Source organism: Tachypleus tridentatus, chromosome 2 (genome assembly GCF_004210375.1).
Source record: "Tachypleus tridentatus isolate NWPU-2018 chromosome 2, ASM421037v1, whole genome shotgun sequence".
NCBI classification, from domain to species: Eukaryota; Metazoa; Arthropoda; class Merostomata; order Xiphosura; family Limulidae; genus Tachypleus; species Tachypleus tridentatus.
In genome coordinates, this window is record NC_134826.1 from 103,039,774 (window position 1) to 103,054,824 (window position 15,051).

The following is a 15,051-nucleotide window of genomic DNA, read 5'->3' on the forward strand; positions in this document are numbered from 1 at the left end:
TTCTGACAGGAAATTCATTCTCAATATAATATTCTATTAATGAATACAATATAGACATTTTGCAAGAATATCTAAACCTAAAGAAAAGAAAAATTATGAATTTAAAAATTACAAAGAGTAGCATTCATATTTGTGAAACTCATAAAAAACAAAAAAAACTACAGAAACTGCAGTATTACTTAGAGCAGCATATCTGTTTTAAACACTGAAATATCTGGTTAACTTATTTTTAAAGTAAAAAAACCAGCTCTTTAGGCCAAATAATATTTAAAAAATTCACATTAATTGCAGACTTTTTAACATTCCTCTTCCTTACTGTATTTAAAGATTACAAAGAGAAGGCATATTAAATATCAATTTTAATCTTTTATTCTGTCAACCACATATCAGTACCTAGTGAAAGGGGGGGTATTAGTAACTATTACTTGGCATTTTTGGTTTCATTACTTTGCTGAATTTTGTCTTTCAATACCATAACGTTAAAACTAGCTTTTAGTTTTATGGAAGATTTTTAAGGTTAAAAAAAGCAAAGGTTATGGTAGTTAATAAGATTTAGTGTGGAAGAATTTGACATAGCAGTATTATCATTCTGTGTATCTATGCACCAAATTAAAATGAATAGCATTAAAACAAGTTCCCAAAAATGAAAATTTTAGGTTTGTCTATTTTTAGGGTAACATCAGCCAACATTTTCATGTACTTAGAGTCAATAGGTTGGGGGGGAAATGGAGTGAAGTAGGTCAAATTTTCAAAATGTACATGTACCAGTTTCATCATTTGCAATGGTAACATTGAGAAGCAGCTGGGTTCGTTCTACAATTCCCTTGACAAGTTTCTGTGTTTTTGCCATTGGCTTGATAAGTTCTGCTTCTTTGTAGTTTGTTCCTGCTTCATTGTCCATCTTTTCTCTGGTATAACAACAAAACTATTACAACTGTTATCAAAAAAAAAATAACAGAAAATTGTAACAATGGAAAAAACTGACACTTCCGATAAACATTTATAACAATATATAACTGTCATTATTACCAGAATGATAAAAACTTGTACAATGATGAAAATGTTAAAGCAAGCACATTAATGAAAATATCAAATCCTGTGTTAATAAATTAATAAAACAGTTATTAAAACTAGTATATGAATAATCTGTTAAAATTGGAATAAAAGAAAAATATTTATATTAATAAAACAATAAAACTGTTAAAACTGCTTCAGAAATACAGTGGTACCTCAGTTCTCAAACGACTCCCTTCTCGAACAATTTGGTTTTTGAAAATATTGTTTGAGAAAAAAATGTCTCGGTTGTCGAACATAAACTCGATTCCCGAACCAAGCTGTCATGGCCCGAACCCTGAAATAACCTGAACGACTCTTTAACCATTTTCAACCCACACCAAGTTTGCCCAAAACACTTTACTTGCACCTGTCGCTCAGTCCACACCCCTGCTAAAATCTGCTGTGAATGTTCTCGTTTTCTTTTTTGTTGTTTTTCTAAATATTCTGATTAAATAAGCCACCATGGAGTCAAAGAAGGATAATGAAAGCAGCAAACCAAAAAGAAAAGTTGTTAGAGGCACAATAGAGGTGAAAAAAGATCTCATTGTGAAGTATGAAAGTGGTGTTCGCATGTCTGACCATGTTACACAGTTTGGCAAAGTCTACAGTCTGCACCATACTGAAAAATAAAAAGGTCATCAAAGGAGCTGATGTTGCAAAAGGAGTGACAGTGCTTACAAAAGAAAGATCACAAACAATGGAAAAACTGTTGTTGATTTGGGTAAACAAAAAACAGTTAGCTGGTGATAGCATTTCTGAGACCATCATTTGTGAGAAAGCAAAGCAGTTGCATGCTGACCTCCTGAAAAACACCCCTGGAATGAGTGCTGATACAAGTGATGCCTTTAAGGCTAGTTGGGGGTGATTTGAAAAATTTAGGAAAAGAAGTGGCATACATAGTGTGGTGAGACATGGGGAAGGTGCCAGTTCTAACAAAGATGCTGCTGATAAATTTGTTAGGGAATTTAAGGACTATGTAGAAGCTGAGGGTTTTATTCCCCAACAGGTGTTCAACTGTGATGAGACAGACCTCTTTTGGAAGAAAATGCCAAAGAGGACCTACATCACCAAGGAGGAGAAGTCACTGCTAGGACACAAGCCAATGAAGGACAGGCTAACTATTGTTATGTAGTAATGCAAGTGGGGACGTAAAACTTAAGCCTTTGCTTGTGTACCATTCTGAGAACCCAAGGGTTTTAAAAATATAATATCCTGAAAAGTAAACTAAATGTCATGTGGAGGGCTAATAGTAAAGCATGGGTAACCAGGCAATTTTTATGGAGTGGGTCCATGAAGTGTTTGCCCCAAGAGAAAAGAATTACCTCATGGAAAAACAGTTGCCACTCAAGGCCCTTCTTGTGATGGACAATGCACCTGCTCACCCACCAGGCTTAGAAAACAGGTTGGTGGAGGAGTACAGTTTCATTACAGTGAAGCTCTTGCTTTTTAACACGACCCTCTCATTCAGCCCATGAACAAGCAGGTCATATTGAACTTTAAGAAACATCAAAGCACTGTTTCAAAGCTGCTTTGAAGTGGTCTCTGACACAGAGTTAACCCTCAAAGAGTTCTGGAAAAATCACTTTAATATCCTCCACTGCTTGAGAATCATAGACAAAGCATGGAGGGAAGTGTCTTTGAGGACCATGAACTCAGCCTGGAAGAAATTGTGGCCTGACTCAGTTGCAGATAGATACTTTGAAGGATTTGAGGCTGAGCCTGTTGTTGAGGATATTCAGAAACATTTTAAAATGCAGGCATAAACAAACCTCATTAGACAAGTTTTTAGTGAGAAATAGGTTTAGTGAGTCTCAAGCAAGTTGTAGTGGTGCAAAGAGACAGAAAAGAGAAAGAACCCCAGAAGGAGAGTTACCTGACATTTTTATGGAAGGTGACTCCCCTTCTTAACAATAATAACCCTCCTACTCTCCACATTCCTCATCACCTTTCACTTATGCCATAAGCTCTCCTCAGCACAGGTAAAATGCAGTTAAATTTTCATTTATTGTTTTTTTTATTGTGTTTATAGTTTTTGTGGTTGACTTTATGCATGTATTATTATACAGGTATAAATAAGCAATATTTTTATTTAAAATGCTTAGTAATGCGTAATTTTTGGAGGTCTGTGATGAATTAATTTAATTTACAGTATTTCTTATGGGAAAAATTGATTTGGTTTTTGAATAAATTGGTTTTCAAACAGCCTTCTGGAATGGATTAAGTTCGAGAACCAAGGTACCACTGTACATTAGAAACAAAAACAGAAACAGTTAATCTCAATATTTAAATTCAGTCAACATTTCTTCCACATTACCTTCACCGATTACAATGAAAGTTTATCAATAGAAAATATCAACTATGGTTTCTTTCTTTTACAAATTTTACTATATTTTTATATTTTCAGTATTCAAACACAATTTAGTTGAACTTGCTTGTTAACTGTTCTTCTTTACATCCATTAGAACTCCACTAACCTTAATGCTATAATGACAGCTTCAAGGTTGAAAGGATCATACTCCACATCTTTCAGGTAACATAAAAATGCAAGCTCCTTAAATTGAGACTAGATAACAAATAAAAGTGCTTTATAATACAGTTTTTAATACTCTTTCATTCTAAAAAGAAGGAAATTGTAAACCCCACTAATATTATACTGTATGTTTAAGTTCTTTACATTTGTTCTTGACCTTTTATGCATGACCTTCAAAAGTTAATCAGATATAGAACTTCTTATGTGAAAATGAATATCAAAAGAAATTATACCACAACTTCTAGGTATATGGTTTGTTCCTAAGCTTTCTAAACTTCACTTACAAACTTTTGTTTATCCTCTTGAAAATGACTAGATAGTCATTCTTGACTTGATTTTCATTCTTGAAAATACTGTTCAAACAACTTCACTTACTCTACACTGGAATACACAGTGTGTAATCTCCTCTAGCCAATGATATATAGCTGCTACTTTAGCCATTTTTTCAAAACTGAGCTTCATTATTAACTGTTCAAATTATATGCTATTACATCACAAAAATGAAGCAACACAACGATATAACAACAAAAGTACTCAAGGAAAAAGACATGAAGTATTAAATTTTCAATGATAGGTAGTTTATAAATGGTTTAAAAAAATCCTACAAAAATTGATAAATGTGTTTTTTTCCAGGCAATATCCACCAGTGTTGGTTGTTTTAAATTTTGCACAAAGCTACATGAGTGCTATCTGTACTAGCTAGCCTTCCCTAATTTAGCAGTTTAAGACTAAAGGGAAGCCAGCTAGTCATCATCACCCTCTGACAACTCTTAGAGTTACTCTTTTACCAATGAACAGTAAAACCATCACATTATAATGCTTCCATAGCTGAAAGAGCAAGCAAGTTTGGTGTAATGGGGATTTGAATCTGTGACAATCAGATTATGAGTTGAGCTCCCTAACTACCTGACCATACTGGATCTCTCCATCATTGCACAAAAATGAGTTTTTAAATATATTTATGCTAAACATATGTTACATTACATTATGATGAAATACCAGTTTTAAGATACAAGCTAAAAATGGTTGGAATAAAGTTTGAATTATTATTTTTACTAAAATTTAGAAATTTGATAAGCAAATGTGCACTCAACATCTAGAAGATGCTCTAAGTTCCAGATGGGGTTAAAGTCTTGAATAATGATTACTTTTACCCAATTTAAACACAGTTATCAAAAGGCATAATATCACAGTGGTGGCCCTAGTGACAATATTTGGCAACTGTTTCATTTGTATCCTGAAATGTCCTTAACACCTACTTACAATTTTTATACTTCCTATGCCATACCATTTGTATGATGTGATGCACTGAAATGATAAATGTTTTTATAATCACCCTGCGAATTAGCTTTATGTTACTAAGATTAGTACAAGCAATACCTTAAAGTAAAACATCAGGTCAAGAGTCTAGGATTATCAAAAAGATTATTTAAAGCTGTGCAATTTTCCAATGATGTATAAAAAGTACAAAATATTCTTGATTAATATTTCTCTCTCTCATAAATTTCAGGCACAAATTAGAAATAGATATCAAATGTATAGCAGGTTTAAAGCAAAATCTGTAAAAACGTTTATACATTTGTCAATATTAGACTCATGTACAGCATGTTTTAGCCAGCTATTCTCACATATAACTGGTTGGTTTATTCCTGAACACTATTAATGATAGCCCCTAGTAGTGGCTAACAGAATTATTAAGCTTAAAAAAATGGCCAATGGCCTATACCTCCAATAGGTGGTACATTGTGAACAAGGACAGGTGAGATGGCATCAAGCCTTTCCTGATATCTTCAACTTCTGCTTGCCATCGCTGCTCCAGTTCTGCCAATACCTGACATGTGAGATGGAAGATATCAATCAGAAAGGTACACATTACAACCATATACATAACTTTCTCAGTTCTATCCCTTTGTCACAGACTTCAGTAAAAATTCATAGTCTCCTTCCAATTTCACTGGAGGTATACATCAATAGCTCAATTTTAATTCCAAAAAGAAATATTTAAATACATGATTAATCTGTACTTCTCTAGCCCACATGACACGGTTGTTCTGCGACTTCTCATTTATAGACTTTTTCTCCATCATTATAAGGGTTTCACATTTTTCAATCAATTAGAAACACATATCGCAGTCAAAAAATAAAATTTCACCTTTTTAACTTCTTGCTTTACTGAGATATCACTATATTTACTCAACCCACACTGATTCACCTCTAATATATCCTCTTCATTTTTAAAAATATCTATTATTCTCTTTGACATTGCTGTTGGACATATCCATAACCAAAAAAATAGCATATTCTAAACTACATAAATCAGACAATTTTTTGTTTTGTTTCAGCAGTTAAGGCTAGTAGTTCATTAGAAAGAATGGAGGAATGTTTTTACCCTATATGAATTATTTTTGAAAAGTAAACATAGTGAAAAAAACAGGTTTATTGGACCAAACAACAAAGCTGTAAATAAATAATAAAAAAGCAGATTAAGTTAGATGAAAAACTTAAATAAAAAATAGTAAACAGGAACCTGGTCCTCAAGAAATAGATGCAGGTTGTAATTACATCACTGGGTTATTTACTTAATTGTTTAGACATGGTTCAAACAACAATAAAACACTAAACTTAAATGAATGAAAATGTGAAATTGAAGATTTTTATGATAAATAATTGTAATTGTATGTTACAATCTTCAGTCTCTTTATAAAAAAAATGTATTTTTGAATTTATTTCATATTTTTAAATTTTTGCTTCAGATGATTTTGTAACAGTTAGTATTAGGATGAACAAAACAAGAAATAAAATATAAAGTTTTCCCAAGTAAAACTTTACATATCCATTTGGAAGGTTTAACCTTATTGCAATAAGCTTGTATATTTTACATGACCATATAGTTATCACATAACCATGGTAGTATACATGCAATGACTTTGAAAGTACTTAAAGTATCTTCACAAAACCTAGCAAACTTTCAGTAAACTACAAGTCCTTTTTAGACAAAAAAAAATTAACTTTCAATTAAGAATTTTTGCAACAACTTTGCCTGCAATTATATGATGCCAGAGTGTTCACTGCTCTGAGTGCAAAATGATCTATGTTAAGATTAATAATACTTTATTTCATTTGAAAATTGAATTTTGTTTTCATAATACCCAAAACCTCCTAAATAATTATCACACGACTTTTTAAGAAAAACTTTACCTTTCATTTTTCATTTTCTATACTGTAACTCTATACAAAGTTGGTTGACAAGACTAACCTCAATCACTATAAAAAGAATTAGGAAATAGTTCTAAGTTACCCTTTTATCTGAGGGGAATGACTGCAAATTGTAAAAAGAAACCACAACTGCTTATCTCAAGTAGCTTAAAGCTTTTAACAATATACATCTATTTATACTTAATTTTATCATTCCAGTGTCTTGTAAACTATGTTTAACTAACAATCCAGCTTGACACAAGTTGCCAATCACTTGGCAACATATAGCTCATGTTACCATAACAAGTTATGTAACACAAAGATAACACACAAGCACACCTCTTAAACCATCTTATTATTGCTATTACTTTTCTTTACATTATGTACTCTAACCTGATATATTTTTAATTTTAAGATTTTAGGTATTCTTACAATGAAAAATACACATGAAAAACATTAAATATAGTACTTACCTAAGTATTCTTTTCTTTTGTTTTTGGGGTCAACTCTTGATGAAACTTAACTCTAATTTTTACAATAATGTATTAACTATTTCTTTATTTAGTTAAATAATGTACCTAACAAAATAAAATAATAAAATGAAAAAAATTGACAATATCCTATAGCTCTCTAACAATATGTGATAAGAACTGTTAAAAATTCAGCTAAACTTGCATGCATTTTTCCTGTAGTAATAAAGCTTGAACTAAAAGAGAAAGAATGTTTTGTACATAAAACAATCTATTATAATATGTCATTTGATAAGTAAAACTTTAGCTTTCTATTGGTTATGAATAATACTGTATCAAATATTACAGAGATCTAACATTTATGAGAGAGGATGTGACAGGTGAATGAGATAAGAGAGTTCTGTTTTAATTTATGACTCTGAAACAAGATTCAGTAGTCACCATTTGCTAGGGATTATGTTTTTACATAACAGGAAAACTAATGTTAATAAAGTTCAGCTTTAAAAAAGACAGCTTGGAAGTCCATTATCTTGACATTGTTTCTTGAGCACAAACATTTTGCCAAAATAACTTTGATTGGATCCTGGCTTTGTTTTCTGACAATATCCCACAATTGAAAGGTTATACAGTGAAACTGTAAGGTTCATAATTTGAAATCACTAAATGCTAAAATTGGTTTGATTGAGATTATGCAGTGGAGAAAATGCCTTGCTTAGTTCAAAGGCATCATCTTTCCCCTCAGAACTTAACAGGGCTGTTGGGATGCTGCAGGGAGGCGTGACTTAACACAGAATTGCTGCTACTCCTGGCAGATCCCAAAGTATGATGGCAAGGTCTGAAACAGGTTCAGACAGTTTGGTAGAATCAATAGGAGATGTGGTGGAGGAAACAGACGACTAACAACTGTACAACAAAGCTGCTATTTGACCATCAAGGCTGTAAGAAATATTTCTGCTCCAGCTCTTAAAATCTCTATAACTCCCTCCAAGATGCCACATTAGTCTGAATGTCTATGCAGACAGTGTGCAGATACCTTCATGAAGTTCAGTTGACAACTAGACATCCAACTGTTCATGTTCCATTAAGCCGACAGCATAAGCAGGCACAACTGCAGTGGGCTAGAGAACAGAGGAGGTGCACTGTGCAACAATGGACAACTGTACTCTTCACTGATGTGTCCCCCACTACTGTGTGGATTTTCTTGACAGACACAAGAGAGTTTGCAGACTTCCTGGTGAGCACAATTTGCCTCAGAACATGATCGTTTTTTTTAAGGCTCAGTCATGTGGGGTACACATTTCAACTGCAGGCCATACCAATCTTGAAATAATCCAAAACAGAAGTTTCACCAGCCTAAGATACAGAGATGAGATTCCTGCACCTATTTTCCACCCATATCCAGGTGCAACATGGCCAGACTTCCTGCTTATGAATAGCCACATGTGTCTACACTTTCATAATGAAGTGGCCACCTAAGTCTAAATTCAACCTAATAGAGCACTTCTAGAAACAGTTACAGACAAGGCTACAAGCTTGTAAGGCCCCATCTAGAACGATCTAGGACCTGGAAGTTGCCCTTACTCAAGAATGACAAACAGATTCTGCAACACTGATTGGTTGAACTGATCAAGAGCACGCACAGTTGTTGTGCAACAGTCATTAATGCTCGAAGTAGTCACATAAAGTAATGAAATTATCTTGACTGTGAATTGAACACTTATTTCAATGACTGTTGATTTTGAAATTTTTCCTGTTAAAACTGTACCACAGGTTGCATCAGTTCCTCAAGCTCTGTATTCTAAGTTAAATGTTATATAATTTAATAGTGTAAAAATGGCTTACCCAGGTGTTTTTCTTCCTAAAATGTTAGGAAATGTTAACTACTGTAAGATGAAAGGCTATAAATATTGTACTTTGCTTAAGCAACAGCTATACTATAATGAATAATTATTGTTAAATTCCCTACTTCTTGGAAGTATGGTTAATAAATTAGAGAAGTAAATTATAGACCAAATAGCACTTGTTTTCATGCTAAGGGAGATTGAGAATTTTTAAAAATATTTTCTTGTAAAATCAAGAACTTAAATAATACTAAAATTTGATTTATTAGCTATGTTTTGATACGATGTTTATTTGTATACATCAGTAACAATGTAGTTTAATTACATTTTGAATGTAGCTGCATAAAAGATTGTTACATACTTTGACCCACCTGCTGTGAAAGAATTAAGAAGCTTTGCAAATGTAATACAAAACCTGTAAGATAAAAATGGGTGGATATTTAATATTGAAATGAAAATTACTTTCCACTCAGTATAGGTTTGATAAATTCACAGACAAATCATCAGTAAAAATACTTTATTAAAAAATCTGATTTTTTTTCAAAACAACAGGCTTGTAATGATTATAGAAGTTGCCACATTTTATAAAAATACTTATTCAGTTATAGTATGTATAGTTTTATGGTAACATGATATTTACAAGGAAGGTCAAAATGACTGAGTTTGTATACAGACAGCTAAGGTGTTAAACTGTTTTTTTAATTCCAATAACATATTGTCTAATTAATAACAAAAAATGTAAAATAAACTCTAAATAATATGTAACATGAAACTAACTTTCTAGATAGTTACTTATAAAGCAAAAACGGGAAAACAAATCATTCATTTTTCATGAGGAATATATCCATCTATCTAATAGACTATAAGTAACAGTACATAAAAACATCAGGAAATCAACTCCCATCTATCTAATAATATAAACTTTATTCTAAAGAACTTAATAGAAATAATGTTCAAACTGTTAAAATTTACATTTTAAAATTAAAACAAGTTTCAAGCAAAGGTAATTACTTTTGAAATACTGAAAAGCCTTTCTTGTTGAGTTCCTTTCATACCATTAACAATCATCTTTCACAAAATACAAAATACACACAACATTACACAAAATTCACCAATTTCCCATCTTTCACAGATGGTATGAGTGAAGTAGTTGTAACATTCCTAGGCATTTCAGATGTTATAAGTATTGAGCAAATATAAGCAGTAGGTAGAAGAGTGATATATATTCACAAAGGCATAAAAATAATTATATAATGATGACTGTTTAAGAAGAGAGATATGTTGAGAAACAGCCCTGTTTATGCTAACTACAAACAAAACTATCGAGGTCATGAGAAGAATTACAAAAGCCTCATTAGAAAAATGGAAAATTAGATTGTTATCTCCTCACTGTTGTGGCAACATCAGCTGCCAAGAAATGAAATAAGTCAGATGTTTGATGTAGTATTCATTTCAAATATGTACATATGGATACAAATAAAAAAGCTGCTGATTTACAGACTATCTGCAACCAATGGACAAATAGTTTTGTTTCTGATTTTGATAATTGGGAATGTCAGATTTACTTGTGGGTACTTGAGTACACTATTTGGAAGATCATAAGAATACCATAAAGAATTTGTATAGAAACTAGTGTTTGTAGCTCTAAAGATAGTTGTTGAGAGTTTAAAACTGAGTCATCATCAAGTTGTTGATGACAGAAGTTGGAGCCATCGCCAGCAGATTCTCTAAGGCCGATATAAGAATCATGTTTACTCTTATATGAATCTCCCCAATGTTTCTCACCTAAATTCTCTGTAACGTATTGCCACCTTTCCGGGCATCAAATAACATGATTAAAATACACTTAACTTGATGTCGTGTTACTGAAAAAGTATTTAAAGAACATTTGTTAGTTTATATTGAAAGAGTGTGGTTAGCTTATTCAAAGTTATTCTCCAAATTTATTGTAATAGAAAATATTGTAAAAGCATATTAAAAGTGTTTTAGTGATTGAATCTTAGTTTCAGAGTCAGATTCTTTACTTTAACATTAAACTTCCTGCAGTTAGTGGTTGTGTGTTCCACTTGCCACTGCATTCCTCAATACAATATAAATAATTTGTAATTGCTTATAATAGTCAAAACAACAACCAACAACTAACCTGCTCATCACATTATATGTCATACAAGCTCTGCTCTCCTGTCCTAATTCATATTTCACATTTGCAGTTATTGTGGAAAATTATATATAATAACATAATTTTTAGGGACAACAAAGGACCTATTGGTCCATCTTGGCTGTTACATCCTTTAAACCAAACTAAAACTACTAAATAAATAAAAAATAAATCCACCACTTATCATTCATATGTCTGTCAAGCTTTCTTTTAAACTCACTCAAATTCACTGCTTCCACAATATCTAAATGCAACCCAGTTCATAGACCAACCACCTTATATGAAAAACAAAATTGTCTAAGCTGAAGATAACTTCTACCTTGCCGAAATCTATATTTGTGTCCCATATATTTATAATTCACACTGTTAAGTATGACAAATATTGATACATCAACATTATAACACTCAATCAAATCCCCTGTAACTCTTCTTTTTTTTCAAGATAAAACAATTTTAAGGATCTCAAATCTCTCTTCATATGACGAACTCCTCCATCCAAGATAACATTTTTGTAACTCTCCTCTAAATCCTTACCAACAATTCAATGTATTTTCTAAGGTAATAAGCCCAAGACTGAACACAGTATTTGAAATGTGACTTAATCAGTGGAGCTGTACAACAAAATTATAACCTGTTTAGGCTTGTTTCCTATATTTTTGTATATATAACCTACATTCCTATTTGCCCTACCACTTGCAACAGCACACAGCTAAAATGGCTTAAAGGGCTAATAAAACATTACATCAAGATCCTTTTCTTTCATGATACTCTTAAGATTATTCTCATCCAAATTATACTTATAATTCAAATTATGATAACCCTCATGGAAAATCTTGCATTTATCATAATTAAAATGCATCTGCCATTTATTTACATGACTCACCAAATGATCTAAATCCTTTGTAAAGCAGCAGCATCAACACAAGGAACACAGTCAGCAATAGCCTTGACATTATCAACACAGTAAATTTCATACTAAATTTAAGAAATTTAAATTGACTGGTGTTATGCATTATAAAATGATCTTCTATAAACCATAATAAATTTAAGAAATTTAAATTGACTGGTATTACAGATTATAAAATAATCTTCTATAATCTATAATGCCAGATTATAAAACAATCTTCTATAATCTATAATGCCAGTCAATTTAAATTTCTTAAATTTATTATGTCTTTTTTAAATTTTATCTCTTATACTTCTTTAAGCCAACCTGTTTTTTTTATTTGCAATTACCCTTTTCTTTCTGTAAGGAATATATTTGCTTTGAATACTGAAAAATCTTATTTTAAACATTTTCCACAGTCACTCAGTGTCCCCAAATAACTAAGCTGCCCAATTCACAACAGATAATTCTTGTTGCATACCTTCAAAATAGGTTTTTGGGAATTTTGAAATAAAAATATTATTCCTGAGTTCCATATGCAGCATAACATCAAAACTAATACAGCAATGATCACTTGTATCTATTTATTCCCCAATTTTAACCCTCTCAACCATTTTTATAATAGAAGTTAACAGTTGTAGGAAAATGAATGGGACTATATTTCAGAGATAACTACCTGTTTCAAAATCATTTTACTTGGTTCACATAGTCAAATGCAAATCAAATTTTAGAAACAATTAATCGTTTTTAAAAACCAGTCAACAAGAAAATCTGAATTGTGGTGAGAAAGCAAAATTATATCAGATCTATGGATACATGTATAGTAAGTCACATAGAAAGAGGAATAGTGGAGAATCATGGGATGGTTGGTTGGTTGATTTAGTGTTTTATGGCACAAAGCAGCTAGGCTATCTGCACCAAACATCTGGTAAAATGTTAAAAGGATATTTAGTAAAATTCATAAAAGGAAATTAAGGTAAAAAAAACACACATAAATAGCATAAAATCAATATTTACATCCAGTCTACAATGTTAAGAGAAAAACTACAGTAACTCAAGTTGTAAACAACTTTCTGTAGCATAACTGTAAATATCATAACTTGCCAGGGAGACTAATAGGTAAGTATAAAAACCACTGTCAGTCACCTGAAGTTAACCTTTCAAGTCCTGGTTCCGAGATATATGACGTTATGGCCATTTTCCAAAAAGTAAAGTAACAAACAGGTTTTAAAAGACGTGTAGCAAAATTATAATAATAACTCGCCAGGATAACTAATGGGTAGTTCAAACAGATAGTTCAAACAGCAGCATTAGTCACCAAAAGTTAGCCTTTCCAGTCCTGGTTTAAAGTTATTTAATATTATGGCCAGTTTCTAATTTCAAATCGAACTAAATGAACTGTGATTTTTTTAAGAGAGAGCCACATTAAAAAGGTGTAATGTATAAATTAAAACTTAAATGGCATTAAAGAGATTAATGCCCTTTAAAAAACTAAAAACACTACCAAGGTGGACAGTGTCACCATCACCAATAACACTGTCTAATGTTACGGACAAACCTTGGGACAGAACATGTTTAAAATGGTGCCATTGTTGAGAGTCGTAATGATGACAAGAATGTAAAATGTGGGTTATTGTGATCTGAGTGTTACACAAACTACACACTGGTGCATCAGTTCCAGATAAAAGAAAAGGATGAGTTAAAAAACTGTGAACAATGCATAGTCTAGTTAGAACAATTTCCTCTTTCCGATCCTTATGGAAGTAAGATGACCAAAGTCCAATACAGGGTTTTATTTAGAAAAGCTTGTTTTCGCATTGCTCACTCCAAGTTGACTGCCACATAGCACGGAGCCAAGCCTTAAATACAGCACCATAGTCCATGTATGGGTCAGGCACAGAGGTGATAGTGCCAAAGCAGATAGACTTAGCTGCAGTGTTGACAAGCTCGTTCCTGCAAATACCAATGTGGCCCAATATCCAGATAAACTAGAAAGCAGTAGATGTTAAATAGAAATGGTCCAGTCAATTTTGAATATTGGCGAGAACAGGGTGTGAACCAATGTGAAGCAATTCCATGGCCAAAAGAAAAATGGTCAGAAAGATGTTCAGCAAATAGCAAGCACAATTTCCAATTGGGAGTGCCTGCTTTTTCAGATGACTTAAAGATAGGTCACAACTGGGGACTGTAAGAATCCATGGTGGGATAGGTTGACAAGTGGATACACCAATGTTATCCAAGGACAGACTGTCTGTTTTGAAAAAGTATGGCCCATCGAGGAAGGAAAACACAACCTCAGGTAGGATGCTTTGTTAAGGAACGAAGTTTTGAAGAACATAGTAAAGGCAGTTGCAAACAGTGGAAGTGCAAAGAAGGTTCATGAGACTCTATGTATAAGCTCTGAACTGGGGAAGTGCAGGAAGCTCCAGTGCAGAGCCAAAGTCCTTGATAATAAATAGTGTCCAGCATCTTTAAGGCTGAGGGTCTGGCAGAACCATAGACTAGTAATCCATAGTCAAGTTTCAATCAAATAAGAGCATGATATATCTTTAGCTACCCAAGTGGTGGAAAAGAAGACACAGAGGATGTTCAGTACTCTTGTACATTTGACCTGTAGCTGCTTGGTGTGTGGTATAAAGGTCAGCTTATGGTTAAAGATAAGCCCAAAGAACTCTGTCTCAGGGATCACAGACAGCACAACTTTATAAATGCAGAATTTAGGATCAGGGTGAATACCCCATTGGTGGCAAAAGTGCATGCAAATGGTTTGAGAGAGAGAGAAGTTAAAACCATTTGCTGTGGTCCACTTCAGTAAACAATTGAGGGCAGTCTGTAGCTGCTGCTCAATATACCTCATCTTCGACGACTGACATGAGATGTGTGAGTTGTCCACATAGAGCCTGTTTGAAACAGTG

At 32.7% G+C, this 15,051-nt stretch overlaps 1 protein-coding gene across 6 annotated transcripts in view; it reads right to left on the reverse strand.

The window, feature by feature from the left end:
* Window positions 1–15,051, reverse strand: part of LOC143244726 (putative E3 ubiquitin-protein ligase HECTD4) — a 216,974-nt gene that overhangs the window by 134,358 nt on the left and 67,565 nt on the right. For all 6 annotated transcript variants that reach the window (XM_076489886.1, XM_076489885.1, XM_076489884.1 and 3 more), the window contains exons 24-26: window positions 5,313–5,417; window positions 3,531–3,619; window positions 766–908 (exon numbers count right to left, since the gene is read on the reverse strand). In XM_076489886.1, the coding sequence (XP_076346001.1) occupies window positions 766–908; window positions 3,531–3,619; window positions 5,313–5,417 (337 nt within the window). The remainder of the gene's footprint in view (window positions 1–765; window positions 909–3,530; window positions 3,620–5,312; window positions 5,418–15,051) is intronic.